The sequence below is a fragment of the Emys orbicularis genome, chromosome 5 (assembly GCF_028017835.1).
Source record: "Emys orbicularis isolate rEmyOrb1 chromosome 5, rEmyOrb1.hap1, whole genome shotgun sequence".
Classification (NCBI taxonomy): domain Eukaryota; kingdom Metazoa; phylum Chordata; order Testudines; family Emydidae; genus Emys; species Emys orbicularis.
The window spans coordinates 64,905,251-64,923,956 of NC_088687.1; the positions used below are offsets into that span (position 1 = coordinate 64,905,251).

General features: G+C 38.7%; 1 protein-coding gene across 1 annotated transcript in view; it reads right to left on the reverse strand.

The window, feature by feature from the left end:
* The window catches only part of PDGFC (platelet derived growth factor C), a 227,784-nt gene that overhangs the window by 102,194 nt on the left and 106,884 nt on the right, over nucleotides 1–18,706 (reverse strand). The window contains exon 2 of the mRNA XM_065405478.1: nucleotides 3,876–4,071. Within this exon, the coding sequence (XP_065261550.1) occupies nucleotides 3,876–4,071 (196 nt within the window). The remainder of the gene's footprint in view (nucleotides 1–3,875; nucleotides 4,072–18,706) is intronic.

Consider the following 18,706-nt stretch of genomic DNA (forward strand, 5'->3'; position numbering starts at 1 on the left):
GCACTCCAGCTCCGGGCTCCACTCCAAAGCCCAGAAAAAAAAGCTGCATTCAAAAATAAAACAATGTAAAACTTTAGAGCCTACAAGTCCATTCAGTCCTATTTCAGCCAATCATTCAGACAAACAAGTTTGGTTACAATTTGCAGGAGATAATGCTGCCTGCTTCTTGTTTACAATGTAACCTGAAAGTGAGAACAGGTGTTCTCGTGGCATTGTTGTAGCCGGCGTCGCAAGATATTTACGTGCCAAATGCGCTAAAGATGCATATGTCATGTTCATGTTTCAACCACCATTCCAGAGGACATGCATCCATGCTGGTGATGGGTTCTGCTCAATAACGATCCAAAGCAGAGTGGACTGATGCATGTTCATTTTCATCATCTGAGCCAGATGCCACCAGCAGAAAGTTGATTTTCCTTTTTGGTGGTTCGTGTTCTGTAGTTTCCACATCTGAATGTTGCTCTTTTAAGACTTCTGAAAGCATGCTCCACATCTCGTCCTTCTCAGATTTGGACAGTACTTCAGATTCTTAAACCTTAGGTCGAGTGTTGTAGCTATTTTTAGAAATCTCACATGGGTACCTTCTTTGGGTTTTGTCAAATCTGCTGTGAAAGTGTTCTTAAAACGAACATGTGATGGGTCATCAGGCAAGACTGCTATAACATGAAATATAAGGCAGAATGCAGGTAAAACAGAACAGGAGACATACAATTCTCCCCCAAGGAGTTCAGTCACAAATTTAATCAATACTTTTTTTTTTTTAAATGAGCATCATCAGCATGGAAGCATGTCCTCTGGAATGGTGGCCGAAGCATGAAGGGGCATACGAATGTTTAGCATATCTGGCACGTAAATACCTTGCAACGCTGGCTACAAAAGTGCCATGTGAATGCCTTTTCTCACTTTTAGGTGACATTGTAAATAAGAAGCAGTCAGCAGTATCTCCTATAAATATAAACAAACTTATTTGTCTTAGTGATTGGCTGAAGTAGAACTGAGTGGACTTGTAGGATCTAAAGTTTTACATTGTTTTGTTTTTGAGTGCAGTTATGTAACAAAAAAAAAATCTACATTTGTAAGTTACACTTTCACGATAAAGAGATTGCACTACAGTACTTGTACAATGTGAATTGAAAAATACTATTTCTTTTATCATTTTTACAGGACAAATATTTGTAATAAAAAATAATAATATAACGTGAGCACTGTACACTTCGTATTCATGGTTGTAATAGAAATCAATATATTTGAAAATGTAGAAAAACATCCACAAATATTTAATAAATTTCAATTGGTATTCTATTGTTTAACAGTGCGATTAATCACAATTAATTTTTTTGAGTTAATCACATGAGTTAACTGTGATTAATGAACATCCCTAGCATGCACAAATTTGAGCATGCAATGATTGTAAGTATTTTTGTGAATGCATCTTTTGCTTTGGGATTTTTTAAATTTCACCACTAATATTTGTTTGCATTCAATAACTGTTTACTCAGAATAAGTGTACTCCCAGAAAAATATTGCTCAATAGCTGGCAAGTTAAATAATTAAAAGAACATTTCAACTTGTCTTACTTTTTCTTTGCAAGTGGACAAATGAAGCACCTTACTTGGATTTTCTTTCACTTGTCACTTCACTCTGCCATATGCAAAGAAAAGAAAAAGCAAGCTAAGTTTTCACTTGGAAATATGTATATATAAAATATTGTGCAAAGGGAGTGCACACATTTCAGCAAACATATGCTGTACAGTACATAGTATGTCTGATAAGGATGCAATAAGAGGAAAGAATTACTCCCTTCAGAGGTGTACATTTGTATATTAGTTATGGAAAGGAGAAAAAACAAGCAAAGAAAACAAAATAAAGGTGAGTGCAAAAATATCCTCATTTAGAATTTAAATTTTGTAACAAAATACTGGTAAAGAAGACATAAATAAAACAAGTCACAAAATCAAGAGAGTTTAATCAAATTAAATGAGTACACAGGGTAAACAGCTCACAGTAAGAAGGAGCTATTTGATAAATATCTGTCTATGAACACATAAATGCAATGACATATTCAATATTTTGCTCAGATGAAATAACCCATTTGAAGTATCATTATCCATATATGCCTTTTTTTTTGTTTTGCCACCATATCCCGCTGCATTGCAATCTTGTCTATCTCACGAATTAGGAGCTTTGCCTACCTGGCGATTAAGAACACAGCAAGCTGAGATGTAAATCTACAGTGCACTAGCCTGCTGCACACTAACTGGCTGTGTGGATCCTGCTACCACACACTAAAATTTCCACAGTACACTTCGATGAACCTACAGCCAAAATGTATTATAGAACTTTCAGTGTGTGGTACCAGGGTCCATATGGTGACTGAGTGACTTAGCGCACTGTAGATTTACTACCCAACTTGCTGTGTACTTGTGTACTAAGTCTCTCTGTGGACAAGCCTTCACCAGCATCAGGCTGCTAAACATACTCAGTAAGATATGGTTCCTGTAGAAAGCTGTGTTGGTGATCCAGTAGATGAAACAATTCTCACTGAATGATTATGAAACCAGTGTTATGGCTTGGCTTGTTTAGCCTAAGCAAAAGAAGGCTGAGGGGAGATATGATTGTGCTTTATAAATACATAAGGGATAAATACCAGGGAGGGAGAGGAGTTATTTAAATTAAGCACCAATTTGGACATAAGTACAAATGGATATAAACTGGCCATCAACAAGTTTAGGCTTGAAATTAGGCAAATGTTTCTAACCATCAGAAGAATGAAGTTCTGGAACAGCCTTCCAAGGGGAGCAGTGGAGGCAAAAAACTTAACTGGCTTCAAGACAGCTTGATACATTTATGGCGGGGATGATATGATGGGACTGCCTACAATGGCATGTGGCCCATCAGCGACTGCCAGTAGCAAAAATTCCCAATGGCTAGAGACAGGACACTAGATGGGTAGGGCTCTGAGTTACTACAGAGAATTCTTTACCCAGGTATCTGCCTGGTGGGTCTTGCCCACATGCTCAGGGTCTAACTGATCAGCATATTTGGGATTGGGAAAGAATTTCCACCCAGGTCAGATACCATAGGGGTTTTTCACCTTCCTCTGCAGCATGGAGCAAGGGTCACTTGCAGGTTTAAACCAGCATAAATAGTGAATTTTCTATAATGTCTTTAAAACATGATTTGAGGACTTCAGTAACTCAGCCAGAGTGGATGGGTGAGGTTCTGTGGCCTCCAATGTGCAGGAGGTCAGACTAGATGATCATGATGGTCCCTTCTGACCTTAAAGTCTCTGAGTCAATGTCAAGGGGCACTGTATCTTCACATGCCATTTTTCATACAGAAATGAGATCCTGACCATTTGTGGATATTATAAGATTGTATGGTACTTTTATTAGAATAAGGGTGTTACATTCTAATGCCTTGATCAGAATTCCATCTGAGGTAATATGCCTATGCAAATTTCCTCTGCAGAACCAACTGGAGATACTTTCTTCTTTACTTCCTGCACTAAACTGTGTACTGTTGCTCTGCACTGCTAAACAGAAGCTGTATTCCTCCCAGATATGACTATATATATTTTTTGGTTGAGGTTAGGGATGTCGTTCTGGATTTTCAAAGCTGCCTGTCTGCTTTTGAGAGTCTAAGAGTTTGAACGTTTTAATGTCAGCATAATTCTATGGCTTATATGTTAAATGAAGGGGGGGGGGAAAGCTTTTTACTGTAAGTGTAGATAATTTTCTGCCATCAATCTGAAGACAACATATTACTAAGGTACATTTTATTACTGTGCAAGTGCTGTGTTTTGGCAAACTTGATAGTGCCAACATAGCTGTCACCAGATCCTCTTCAAGTTGTATATCAACTAAGTAACTTACTTGCATATGTCATCTTCTGGGTCCTCAAGCCCAAATCTTTCATCAAAAGTAAGCTGTATCCACACATTCTCCTCTACTGCTACTAATCTCCATACCAGTACAGTGTTGCGTGGGTAAGCGTGTGGGAACTTGGGACTGTGAATACTTCCATTAGTAGACACAGTAATAATCTTCTCATGCTGGGGAACTTGTACTCCTATAATAGAGAGACATACACAAAGCCAGATATAGTTAAGTCTTTATTATTTTTCTGCAACAGTTTGTTTCCCGCACAATCAAAAGCTTTTGTTGTTGTTGGTTGTTGTTGTTTTTGGGGGGGGGGGTGCAGTTGGCAAGGATTGCTGGGTCTAGGAAGATTTATATAAAAACAACATAGTAGACTGCAGAAGAAAATACATATTTCTTTTTTGGCTTCTAAGTAAAATGCTCAGACCCAGATTCTCAGGTGTGGCTGAGGAGAGCACAGTGAAACTCAGGAGTGGGACATCTGCAGTGGGTGCTCCCCTGATCCCAGGCAAGCTGTGTGCCGGGACAGTCCCCTGGCAAAAATTAAAGCAGCCACAAGGACTATTTAAACTGTTCAGGTTGCAATGGCCCCTATAGGCCATTACAACAACAAGAGGTCACTGAAGTTTAGGAAAGCCCTGGTTATGCCTGCCACAGAAAAACGGATGATGTTAGAGCAGTTATACTGACTCCACCCCGACAGAGGTTATCCCTAAACTGGTGGTTTCCTCCTACGGCTGACTACGCTGGCTTTAGGGCTGCCCAGACACAGGGAATACTCTAGGTCATAGTTTTAGAAAGTTCCTAATGTGTGAAGCAAGGCATTTATGGATGCATTTAGAGCAGCATATTACCCTTAAATGATGGCAAACCCTCCTCATAGAGGGTCATTGCCTCAAACTCTCAACAGGTGTCAGCCTATCATAAAGCACTGGAAACTGAAATGCTTGGCTTATCATAAGACAGCATTTGAACCATGAAATGAATAAACCACCAACTATCTTTGCCCTTTAAAGCACACAGCAACAGGACCCTACTGCAAAGATTACCTACTTCAAGTTGGGAACTAACTACTATAAGGAATCATGGGAAGAAAAAAAAAATATTTCACTGGAGATTGGTGATGTACACACACACTATTAAGGCAAATCTTATTCCTAAGGATCTGAAATTCACATAAATTCATATTCAATAGTTAGGCATTAGTTTGTAACAAGTTAGTAACTGCGAACAGATGCTGACAAAACTGGATAGATTTTTAATTTTATGGGATACGAGTCCTGTAGCCCCAAAATCAGAGTCCCCAAAAGATAGATAAAGAAGAAATTTCATTAGCTATAGTAGTAGGATTTCCATCCTCTGTGAACTAGCCACTGATTAGAGGATGACAAAAATCACACACATAAGCAAGTATGACATCCCATCCAATAGAGGGGAGTGGTGCACATACTGATCATTATAGTAACTTTTTTCTTGTAGTTTTATACTGTGCCATACTGTTTTATGAAAATTATTTATTAATTTTGTTTCCAGAGGAATAATCTCTTACAATTCACTATTTATCCTATAATATTTTATTTTTATTTAAAAATGCTAATACATATTTTCAATTATGTATTTTATAGTAAAATGTTTACCCTTTGGTTTATAGTGAAGAAAATTACAATGTAATTGTAATTCTTCTTTTAGATCCACAGCTAAATTTTGACAGCTAGAATGAATGTATTTCAGAGGGAAGAGAGTACAGTAATAGCATTACAATTTCAGAGGAATTAATCTGTAATTAAATATAATTTAAAGTCTGAAGGACTAAAGCCTTTTATTTGTGGTACAAGAATAGTAAATTCTCTTTCAAGTTGAATTGCTACTCGCATAAAACTGATAAAGAAAACTGTGGTTTTACTGAACATCCACACACAATTTGCAGATGACTGTCAGTCTTGTGTACAACTAAAATAGCACAGCCTATAATAATAAAAAAGAAACAAAATGCAATGAGGAATGTCCTAATTTAGACTCTTTGTCTGCTTTTTTGTTGGCTGAGTCACAGAGCATTTCTTCAATAAGGTATAAACTGAGATTTCCACACTAAACACTGGAGCCAACAGTAATAAAGATGACATTACCAGAGATTATATGAGAGTGCTATTTTCAAATTACGTAATGGCCTGCTATTTTGCCTATGTCTCAACCTTGTAACTGTGGCATTCATGTCACTATATCAAGCACCACACTTTTTGATATCATATTTAGAGATTCATTTTCCTTTAAAATGTGCACAAAACTGCCATTAATACTAAGTTTTACAGTACACGTGTATATCCTGAGAAAACTAAGGTGCCTCTCCCTTCTTTTCTATACTCAAGATTATCCTGTAAAGAATGCTGCAAGTTAGGAGTGAAAAATATTGGCTCATCAAAAGATTACAGCAAATTCACCAAAAAGGGGCAGAAGAAAAACGATGGGGTAATTTAGTCAATGGAAGTTTCAGCACCTCCATTTCCTTGTACTCATAATCTGTTTACAATGTAAAAATATATTTGCTTTAGCATACAGCCTTGTTCTATGAACACGTCAGCTTCTCTTGCGCATTGCTTGTTCCATTTTAAATATTTGTTCTTGCATAGTAGAATTTCTTCTCTTTCAAGAGTAATATTTTATGTGACTACAAAGGCAAGTAAATTGCTGTCACTGGAGAATAAAGCTTGCTATTTGTCTTTAGATATGGCGTAGTATTCCTTCTCATTCACCGTACACAAATGCATGCCAACCAGAGTCTGAAAAAATAGTCTCTTCTAGCAAGACGAATTGGCTGTTCATGCAGATTCATTTCTGAAACCTCTTTTGAACAGAGTGGGTGTGAAGAACAATGTCACAGGAATATGGCTAAGAATACTTAGCACCTTTCACATTGGATTTGAGCCAAAAGTATTAAAGTCGCTTCACAGGGAAGACATATCATATCCTAGTTATTTTAGGGATAAATCAATCAAAATCAGGATTTAAAAGGGAGTGATCCAATTTAGCTGAGTTCATGGTTACCATCTGCATAACTTCCAAGTTATTTACATTAATTCTCTATTATGCTCCATCTGCTTTTCAATTAAAAAAAATAAGAGCAGCTTTGGACAATGTGGGCAGTAAGTTTCAATGAACGTCTTCTAACAACCAGTTTAAGGACCAGCAGGAACTGAAGCAGCTGAGGCATCCTACTGTTTTAGTCAGAGGGAAATAACAGACAAGATGGTTGACAACACATGTTCGTTTGCGTGTGTGTGGGTGGAAAAATGTAAGAAAAATGGAAAACACATTGGTGGTTTCAGAATGGGATGGACATAGCTGTAGATCAGTGGTAAAAGAAAGTTAGTAGGATCAAAGAATACTGTGTAGAGAAAAATTGAGATAACTAAGCCTAAGGGGTCTGTGAATATGTGGTGATGTCATTTTCACCAGTTATTAGGCAATAACATCACAAACTTGCTGTTTGTTATAGGATATTCCATTCTGAGAAATAGGCTAGCAGCAGTTTCCTTTAATGTAATCACCTAATTTAAACATTTATCAAGGTAGAATGTCCACCAAAGAAAATAACAGGATTCCAAACATTGTGAAAGCACTACACTATACTGACCCCTTAACTGAATAGGTAAAATGGAAATGAATAATCATACCAGGAACCAGATCAGCCATTGTGTCTGTAAACTAAAACTCAAACCACTAATTGGACAAGCACAATCCTGTCTATTTGAAGGAAGTCTCTTCCCCCAATGGGGCACTAGGTTTCAAAAGAGCAGACCTGAAGAAGAGCTCTATGTAAGCCTAAAAGCTTGTGTCTTTCACCAACAGAAGTTGGTCCAATAAAATATATTATCTCACCCACCTTCTCTCTTTAAACAATAGTCTTGACACTTGTTAAAATTACAGCAAATACTCATCCTATTCACCTCTATTTCAGTTTGGACAGATTAGATTTTATTGGTAAATATCGATAGATGATGATTTCATTGTATACACACAAACTGAAAAAAATATTTCCATCAATAATAATGTAAATGTATAGCTAGACAAAGTAAGAAAAATTCTACTTGAGAACTTTAATTAGAGTTTGATTTGAGGATATTTACTTCGTATATTTTGACATTGTGATGTTTATTTTCCTTTCCCCCATAATTTTGCACAACTGCAAAAATTTAAATTGATTAAAAAAATGTTTGAACTAAAGATTAATATCCATCAAAATTATAAAAAATAAAATAAAAATTGGAATTCTGCCAAGCCTAACTATAATCAATACTTATTTTAAAGTAAGTGCCATGATTCCCCTATAAGGTAAAAATTAAGTAAATCAAACTCAGATGTGGGGACAGGGAGAGCAGGGTAGGAGGAAAGAATGAAAGGGAAGAGCTTGTACTTTGGGAGTGCCACTGTGAGGGCAGATTCATTTAAAGAGATTGTTAAAATTGATCTAGAAAATTCTGCACTGCACTGCCCACAAGGTACACTTCCTGTAGATGAAACAAGTTGAGAGTAAAGCTAACCATGCCTTACCTTTAACATTGACAATTATTTAAGTTTTAATCATTAACCCTTTATGAATTTCAAATACTCTCATTTGGGCTATGTAAAAGAGACTTTTAGACATCCAGGGGACAGGAATAGCATCGTTCTGTATATGTTCAGCACTGCCTGGAAAATAATGCCAAGCTAAAATGTAAAGGAGTCTCTCATTCTTTCATTGTATAGAGCGTGACAGAATAAAAACAACTCTGGATTAATAGGTGATATACCTACAATAGAATTAATGGTACAAGATATAATTCTTATAAATGTGAGTTCTGTCTCTTAAAACTTAAAAACAAAACAAACAATGAGCTGCCTGTTTAGGCAAACACTTCTGGTCAGGAATAGGAAATAGTAGAAATGAAGTAATTTAGCATGCCAAACGGATTATTTCCAACACCATTCACCTGGAGGGAGGAGGGTTGCAAGCTGCAGCTGTTCATTGCCAAGGTTTTTATTTGAAATTTCCATTAAAATTTTCTTTTTTAAAAATTATTTTGACCAACTACACAACTCTTCGAAATTTTGAAAAGAGAAACAAAGGATTTTTTATCTAATTTATTTCCTCCTTTTTGGTCTACTGTAATGTGAATCTATTTCCAAAGGTAAGATCTAGAGAAAAAAGTAATAGGTTTTTGCAATTGTTTGTGCAATTGTTAAAAACAGATAATGACTAAGACATACAGTAAACATTTCTTAAGACATGAGAAGCCTGTGAGAGAAGACATCTGGATAAATACCTTTTGGGGAGTTGGGCACGATGCCTGATTTTATACCAAACAGATTAACGCCTTCAAGGTCAAATTGACCACAAACTAACTAAAGGGGGTGACAAAAGACAAGAAATGGAAGACCAAATAAATGGGTCCTTGACAGGCTGGGTGGAAGGGAAGAAAAGGAGAAAGGACTGAGCAAACTTCTCTCTTTCCCTACTCATTAAGTTACTTGACTCTATTTGGTGTACTCCCACCCTGACCGGTAGCTTAACAATACTGTTCCCGATGTCACACTGCTACCCCCAGGCTTCCCCTGTTGTCTTTGAATGGCAAGCAGGGCTGAAAATACAACCCCTCTTGGTTGCCCAGATATCACTTCTACTTGTCTAGGGTTGCCAACCCTCCAGGATTGTCCTGGACTCTCCAGGAATTAAAGATTAATCTTTAATTAAAGATCATGTCATGTAATGAAACCTCCAGGAATATGTCCAACCAAAATTGGCAACCCTATACTTGTACCAGGTCTCTGGACAGTAGGATTTTCCTCAGAGGAAGGAGTCCTATGCCTCAAAAGGAAGCATCCTCTCTTCCAGGCCCATATTAGACTGTTTCGGTCCCCATCACCCAATTTGGGGTACAATCTGGTCAATTTTGTTGTCATTTGAAGCTGAACTGTTGAAACAAAGCATCGTCCAGTGCCAGAGACTGAGGAACTCTAGAGACTGGAAAATTATTAACAGGCAACATTTAAATTAACCTAATCAGAAATCAAAAGGCTTTATCATCTCACATGTTACAGCCAGAAGACTGAAAGTAAATAAAGTACTTCTTCATCAAAATCAATATTTTTTATATGGGGATGACATGACAAACTTTTTGGCGAGGTAAAATAGTTAAGAATGTGAACATCACCGAGGAGAATCCTGAACATTCAGACTGAAATCCAAAGGTGCAGCGGCACAGATGGGGAGGAAGGATTCTGTGCAATGGGAGGGCAAACTCAAGAATTGGTCACAAATTCAGCCTGGCCCTTTTTAAGCTCAAACTCTGCTACTGAGCCAGCCTCTTTGTATGTGTAATCATCTAAATTGACAATATACCTTCTGAATGACTGCATATTCAGATACTATATATACTCTACACATCTTGTGATTGTTTGTACAGGTGGTCAAATAAGTGGAAGTGTATATAACTGTGGGAACACCTGATGCACTTCAAAATTAAACTTCTTTGGGATTCTTCACATAGTGGAATGCAGGTCACTGAAAGCATTGTCAGGAATCATGAGAATGTACCTTATCTCATCCCATGTTTCATTACTGCAAAGCAAATCTGACCTGCTTTCTGGAGTGGGTAAGTTTTATGTCCCAGCACAATTCTGGATAGGAATTAACTTTACATAGGTATGCAATTTCAGCTAGTCTAAATTAAAACTGTTCTGGAGTGCTCTTCAGTGGCTTCTTTCTGAATTATTTGAAATACTTTTTGAAATGTGTGTGGTTTTCCTTTGACATTTCCCATCCAAGTACTGACCAAGCAAAATGTCATTAGAGCTACTTTACAGTAGATAGTTACCTTAGATATCCGATATGGTTGCATGGATTTTCTGAGTTAAACAGCTACGAGTCTGATGCATGCTTGCTTTCTGGGTTTTGTGTTACCTATACCCTTTTATACAACTGCATATGTGAAATCTACAGATGACCCTCCAATTATTTTCATCCTGAGAAATGTATCTAAAAATCTGACAACCACAAGAATATGGTAAACTCACTTCCTAATTAAAAATCTTAATTAAATTAAATTGATGAAAAGGTTATAAATACTAATATATACATAGGCATAGCTACAACCTATAAAACTTAAAGGTTATGCAACAGTTCAGTCTGCATGTATTTAGAGAAGAACATAACATGTCCTGTTTATATTAAATATACCGAAAAAAAACCCCACTTAGAAGCACACTTAGAAAGTTGTCTATCCATTTAATGCCTGTAAGTCCATCCAGATGTTTTCAGGGTTTCTTCTTTAAGTGATCATGTGAATGCATTTATGGTTATAACCTCTATTTCTCCCTTTAGTAGCCTATTCCAGTTCCACACAATGCTTAACCTCTGGATAAAGGTATTTCTCCTGAACGTATTACCCAGATCCTTAATGAGGTTCACAAATAAAACCATGAAATTTGACCTTTTTGACAGACTGAAAGTGCTTTATCCATTTATTCTTTTCCAAAACAAATGATTCAAGAACTTTTCCCTAGACTAAAAGAATGCCAAAAGCTCAGCACTCACAGGAAACCTTACATTACAGTACACATGTGATGAGTAAAAATGTTTGGTAAAGAAAGACATTCTAGCTGTCAATGGAGCTAGAACAAGAAAATAAAATAAAAATAAATGAGGTACCTGTAAATGCATTATCTGCTTCTCAGATAAACCAAGCCTGTCAGTTGTCAAGTTCCAGTAAGTGAGTTGAGGGGAAACTTCCAGAGAGTTGGATAGAGTTTATACAGGACTGGAAAGAGATTTGACTTTTTATTTATCCCCCATTTCTTCTTTACCTCCTCTGGCTCTTCCCCTGTTCCTCATCTTACTCTTTCATTGTAGCTGGGTGGGAGCATTGCATACCCGCTTACTGCCAACTGGCTCCTCTCTCTCAGTCAATCCAGGAAGAACTTCCCACTCTGCTTAAAAACATATGGCCAGAACAAGGAGCAGAGTATACTAATCGGAGGTGTGCTCATGTGTTAAGCATTGCAAGGTACAAGAGCCTGATGGTTCTGGGCTCTCAGCTCTGGCCACGTGTTTCAGAAATAAGGGTGGAAAAGGAGCAGACCGGCTGAGCAGCTCAGAAATGCCTGAGCAGGGCAAATGGGATTTAATAGGAGACTAAAGGAGATTGCCGGGGTGAACTGTGCTAAAAGCTTGTGCATTAAAGGCACAACATTGTCAATCACAGCCAAGGAGTGCAAGTGCAACTCAGGAGGGGATGTTGAAACAATGGCTTTAGGCCATTTTTGCACTCCCCTGAACCTGGTGCCAATGTGGACTGAGTCAGTCCTCAACCATAAACACAACAGTCCAAAAGCTGCTCTAAATTACACCATCTACCAACGACCTCAAAGGATTGTTGCTGCAACTGATAATTGCCAGAGCTCAGGAAAGCTCTGGCCATGCCCCTGTATTCCCAGCCATAGGAGGAGCAATCGGATGTCACAGGAATAACTAAACAGCATACAAGGATCCCACTATGTTGGGGTAATCCTCCAATGGTTGGGTACACCAGCTGTAGGGCTGCTTTATCTAATAGTAGGGTGTAAAGCAGCCCAAATGCAAAGGAAATCCTGAACTGACATTTATCCTGAATGCTGAAGCATCCATAGCAGTAGAAAGTGATAAGAACATTGAGGAGCCATAATAATTAGTTAGTGAGAGTTCCTATTCCTAAATGAAACAAAATAAGGCAATGGTCACTTAAAAATGTACTAAGAGTAATACAATCACTAAAAATTAACTAAATTCCTAAAAATGGCATAACTAAAATATCAGAGAATGTGACTACAAACTGGGATATCTGTGATTCAAAAATATCATTTACAGGTAAACAACACTCTTATTTCGGTTGTCTTCAATACACTGGGATCTATCTAGCAGTCCCTTATAAGATTCAGGGCTGAGGTGATGTAGAACTCTGGTTTAGAGCCTTGGACTTTGGTAGGAAACTGAGAAGGGAATATTAACATTTAAAATCATTAATGTTTTCACAAACTGACCATTGGAGGTTTGAAATACAGACTGAAATAATGTCTCCCTGGGGTGAGAGGATGAAATACTTGTGGATCCCATGCTGCAAGGTGCAGGCAGAGGGAATGCTACCTCTGTGGCATGTTCCTTCTGGATTCTACAGAATCCCTTCTGTGGGACTGGAATCTGCACCTCCAGCAGGCAGATTGTCATCATCAATTCCGTGGGAAATCCACATCAAGTTAATGACAGAGGGTGCGAGTTAGGTGCACAAGTCCCAATGAAAGTCAATGGAACTTGAGCACTTAAGTGCTTTTGAATATCCCACCCGGAGTCAGGAATAACTTTTGTACCCAGTCCCTCCATGCTGTAGAATTGCTCTGGAGAGAGGTTCTGGGGGATGTGGCAGATGGGGGGGAAGCACTCGGCAGCCTGGCTCCTTAAGGAGCCACACTCTCAGGGACACAGAGGCGACTAGGGAGAGATAAGAGTGAATGTAGAGGCACAGGACGTCTGATATCCACTCTGTGATGCACAGAGATCTAAAAGATCCATGGGTTTTGGTAGCTGGACCCAGATAGGGAAGGGGAAATCACTTTCCCAAGAGAATGATCAAGCAAAAACCCCAGCAGCAGAGCCCAGTGAAGTTTCTAGTCTGCTATGTGGATGTATCCTACGCTGGAGATGTGGGTCATAATCATTACTAGATACACTGATAACTTTCCTTTGATTCTAAGTTGTATAAAGAAACAGAATAAGCACAAAGTTTATAACCCTTGTATGTTCTGCCAGGACACAGTCTAGCACTCTGGATACTCCTCAAAGGAGAGGAGGGCAATTAAGCAAGGAGTTTTCATAACATGTATGTTAAGAATTTTTGCAATAAAAGTAAACTCTTTATAAGATTTGATTTCAGACCAAATTCTTTTGGAAAGTCGTCTTGATCTGGAACGTCTCAACATTTTTTCCATTAGATACCTATTTCACTTTAGCCAAGTTTAGGGATTTCTTTTGATAGTTGTCAGATGAGGTACAGTACTTGTGGCAATACCAGAATAAGTGGATGTGTTGCTATTGGTTTAATATCAGAGGTGAAATCCTGGCCCCAATGCAGTGGATAGCAAAACTCCCATTGACTTCAATGGGGTCAGAAATTCACCCAGATTTTATTAAACTCAAATATTTATAGGAGGAGGATTTTGTAATAAAACTGGTACACCATCAACCTTAGGTTTTTTCCAACCAACAATCCTGTAATCAGCATGATGGGAAATATTTAACAGCTTAAAATATGCTCACCACATGAATATATAAAATATTAAAGAGTTTTACAATACTATAATTGGAAGGCCAATCTGTTTAGTAATACCCTTTTTTCCTTACTGATGAAAAACAGCTCTTTTTAGTCACAACAGCTCTATGGCACTTCCAACTCTCTTCCTTTAATTAATTCTTAATGACCGATTCGTCAAAGAGGCTTTTGGAAACAGCATATATGAATTCTGAATTAGTGAATACATGAATAAGTGTCACCCTCCAAAGAGCAGTACTAACAGAAACAAATTGTTTACAAAGTTAATAATGCAAATACTGAGTTAAAAGCCATAGCTATATTACCTCATCACCCAGCAGCACATTGTAGAAGTCCTAAAATATCAGATACAACTATGTTAATTACCGTATATACTCGTTCATAGGCCAAATTTTTTTACTAAAAAAATAGAGAGGGAGAGATGGGACACAGCCCCTCCCCCCAACAGAGGGAGCAAGGAGAGGCAGCACAACCAGCAGAGCCAGAAGGGAAGAGGCTTCTGGCCACGCTGCTCTCCCCCCAGCCTCTGAAGCAGCTGCAGCTCCAGGGCTGGCAGGCTGCAGCCGTGCCGCTCGGCCCCGCCCCCCAGAGCAGGCTGTGGCCGCGCCGCCCGGCCCACCGAAGCACGCTGTGGCTGCACCGCCCGGTCTGGCCAGCCGGAGCAGGCTGTGGCCGCACTGCCCAGCCTGCCGGAGCAGCTCCAGCCAGGCCAGAGACATCCTCACCTGGCCCTCTCCAGATAAGTTGGGAAGGGATGGGATGGGGAGAGTGTGGGGGGTCCTGGGCTGGGGTGGGGTCATATGGGGGGTGGTCAAAGGGCTTACTCCCCTGACCCCCAGCTTCTCCCCCCCCAAAAAAATTCCCCACCAGTTGCTGTCCCAGCCCGTCAGGGTAAGCAGCTGGCGCACCGGGACACTTTGTTTACTTAGGTTTATCTCCGTGCCTGTGGACGCTCGAGGTAAACAAACCATCTCAGACCACCAGCGGCTTATCCTGATGGCCCAGGAGCCAAAGTTTGCTGACCCTTGAATTATAGGGTCGGCTTATGAACGGGTTATAAAAAAAATTCCATTTTTACTTATCCATCTTGGGGGCGGTCAGCTTATAAACAACCGGCTTATGATCGAGTATATATGGTAATTATTTTGAGTTCTTAAAAATATACTCACAATTTTTGGGTGCATGTACAATAAACATATTTATAACATTTTACCAAAAGTAAGTCATTAATTGGTCTTTGCCCAAGCAGCCAATCAAAATTAAGAGAACTCTCCCTTATTTATAAGCCAACATGTCCTCAAAAGCTTATGGGAACAGATAGACATTTGCAGTGTGCCCTTAAAGTCAACAGACGTGAGCTGTATCAAATCAAGGGGGGCAGGTGAAAAAATTCTAGTCCAGAGCCCTCACTCAGAGCGATCCCTTCCATTTAAACTATGGAACTCTTAGTTTGACTGATTGACTTGATCTCCCTTGCTGAGGTATCACAAGAGAAAAGGTTTGGTTTTTCAGGTAAGGAGCTCTCAAACTATATAGAATTGTATTGGTCAAAAATCGTATCTTGAATCACACTGGAAATGGATTTGAGATTATTACAAGTCAAAGAGCAAATGTGATATGTGTTCTCAGAGAGAGGCACTCCACAAAGTTAATGGGCAGCCACATTTTGTGCTAGCTAAAGTTTCTGAATTGTTTCTAGGGGGGTAGCCATATGTGATAGAGCACATTGCAATAACCTGATCTCAGCATGACAAAGGTGTGGATAATTATAGCATGGTCCACATCCAAAAGTATGGACTACAGTCTTCTGACCAAATGCATATGGAATAAAGCATCAAGAAGTAGTTGTTGTTCTACAGATATTAGCAGGCTGTGAACCTGTGTTATGAAAAGTGGGCATACACCCCCTGTCAAAGAAGCAAAAAATAACCTCTCCCCCCCATTTTGAGGTCAGTTCCCCCATTCAAAGAGTACTTCCTCAGTCTAATTTGGACTGAGCCTCACCTAGCTAGTGCTTGTCAGTGTACCTGTCTCACTATTAGATATTGACTAAATTGTTCAACTGCATCAGCTAGGCTGAATGAGGGAGAGATATAAAAGGTGAGTGCCATCCACACACTGAAAGCACCATAATGAATACTTCCATGCTAAGCTTCCTATTGGCCCAATATACCAGTGGAACAGAAGGTGAGACAGAATGGAAACCTGTAGATTCCTGAATGAGAGGTGAAATTACCCAACAGTGTTCTCTGGGATGTCTCAGAAAGAAAGAAATGAGCCATCTACTCCACCACAAATTTGCAGATGGGTGATCAATGGTGTCAAGGGCAGCAGACAGATACAGGACAATCAGCATGGACACCTGAGCCTCATTCATCATCAACACTATTTTCCCTAATGAGTAACTCCTTACATCATTTTTTCCCTTTTATGATTCTTGGAAACTGAAACCATTTAGAATTCATGTCCTCTATAATTTTGTTGCTGCTTCGCATGTCTTATTTTCAATAACGGTGAGAAAGGACCCAGTCCTTTAGACACTCAGCACACAGAGCTTGCATTAACTCAAAGGGGCTTGAATAAGTACACCGTCATGTGCATTGAAAACTAGTTAAGAGACTGTAAACAAAGGCTAATGATAAAAAGCAACATGTCTAGTTGCAGAATGTGGGAGATCACAGAGATCAGCAGGAGGTTCAGTTTTATTTAACATTTTTATTAATGAACTGGTAGCAAGAGTAAACAGCATATTTATGAAACTCAAAGACAATACTAAACTGAGTAGAGTCATAAAAGTCAGAACAATGACACAAAGGAGTGATTAAAAATATGAGCAGATAACAGTAAAATGAGATTCACCTTGGAAAAATGCAAATACCCCTAGATTTTGGAAAAAATAACATGAAGCACATGTACTCACTAGGAGAGGATATTGGGAAAGTGCAAGCCTCCCAGCCCAGGGAAACACACTCAAACTAGCGGGGCTCCAGCTAGCATGCTATTTTTAGCAGTGTGGACTTTGCAGCACCTGCAGATGCTTGGCCTAGCCAGACGAGCTCACACCCACCCTACCCACTGAGTCCAAGCTCAGGTGACTAGCCTGAGCATCCCACAGTGCTGCAAAGTCCACACAGCATACTAGCAGGAGTCCTGCTGGCATGAATCTATCCGCTTGGGCTGGGAGGTTCACTCCCAGCTGCAGTGTAGAAACAAGAGCCCAATGGATGAGTCTGACAACAAAAGACAAATGAGTTTTCAAGAGGACATCGTGAATGGGATTTATTTCCCATCTTATGACTTCTTAGAGATGAGCAAAAAATAAATAAAAATTGGAGGGGAAAAAAAAGTAAAGTAATTTTGTGTTTTGGGATTTTTTTTCCAAATATTTTGGTGAAAAATCTCATGTTTTAACTAACATCTTTCCACATTTTTCCTTTTTCTTGTTTTCAGAGTAATAAATATTTTAAAAATGAAATGTCAGCTTAGTCATATGGTGGAGATATATACATATACATACATATACATATATATATTATTTAAAATAAATGAAAAATGTTAATAAAATTTCATGAAAAACATTTGTACAATCTCCCCAAAATCATGAAAAATGTATATGTGAATAATAGGCCTTTTAATGAAAAAATGTCCATTGTAAAATTACAACCACTCTATTATTATTTAACATTGTATTAGGACAGTGCCTAATGGCGACAATCAATATTGGAACCTATTATGTTAGGTACCGCATCACACGCATCCACACACAGAGTCTTTGTCTTAAAGAATTTACAGTCTAAATAGATAAAACAGACAAAGGAAGTATTATTAACCCCATTTTACAGATGGGGGGTTGAGGCAAGAGGGGATTACATGATATGCCTAAAGTTGGACAGGATGTCTTTGGCATAGCCAGGAATGGAATCTAGATCACATTAATCTCAATAACATCCTCCATCTCTTAGGAATCTCTTAGGACATTCTGATATCTCACAAATGCAATGTTTCCATTGCTGTTTAACACATTTTAAAAAGTGTTTTATAAACGGTTAAAATCTGGACTATATGAAAGTCAGGTCAATCCCTTTCAAACCAGAGGTGGCTGAAAAGAAGTGGCTGAAAAGAGGGGCTTAATTTTCCTATGCAACTCTTTCATGTGCAGTTCAATTTCTAATATACATTTCTTAAACTTAACAAGATCCATCTTAAAACAGTTAGGTTTCTTGCCCCCACTATGCTTATTGAAAGGCTGTTCCAGTTTATATCCATGTGTTCTAATGCCAACGTTGTCCTTTAGCTTAATGAGCTCTTTTCCCTTCCTGGTGTTTGCCCTCTTGATGGAACAATCATGTCCCATCTCAGGCTTTGTTTTGCTAGGCTAAACGAGCCAAGCATCTTTAGTCTCCTAGTAAGACACTTACTTTTCCCTGGTCATCCTTGTAACTCTTCTCTTCACCTGTTACAGTTTGATTTCATCGTTCTCGAATATGCATG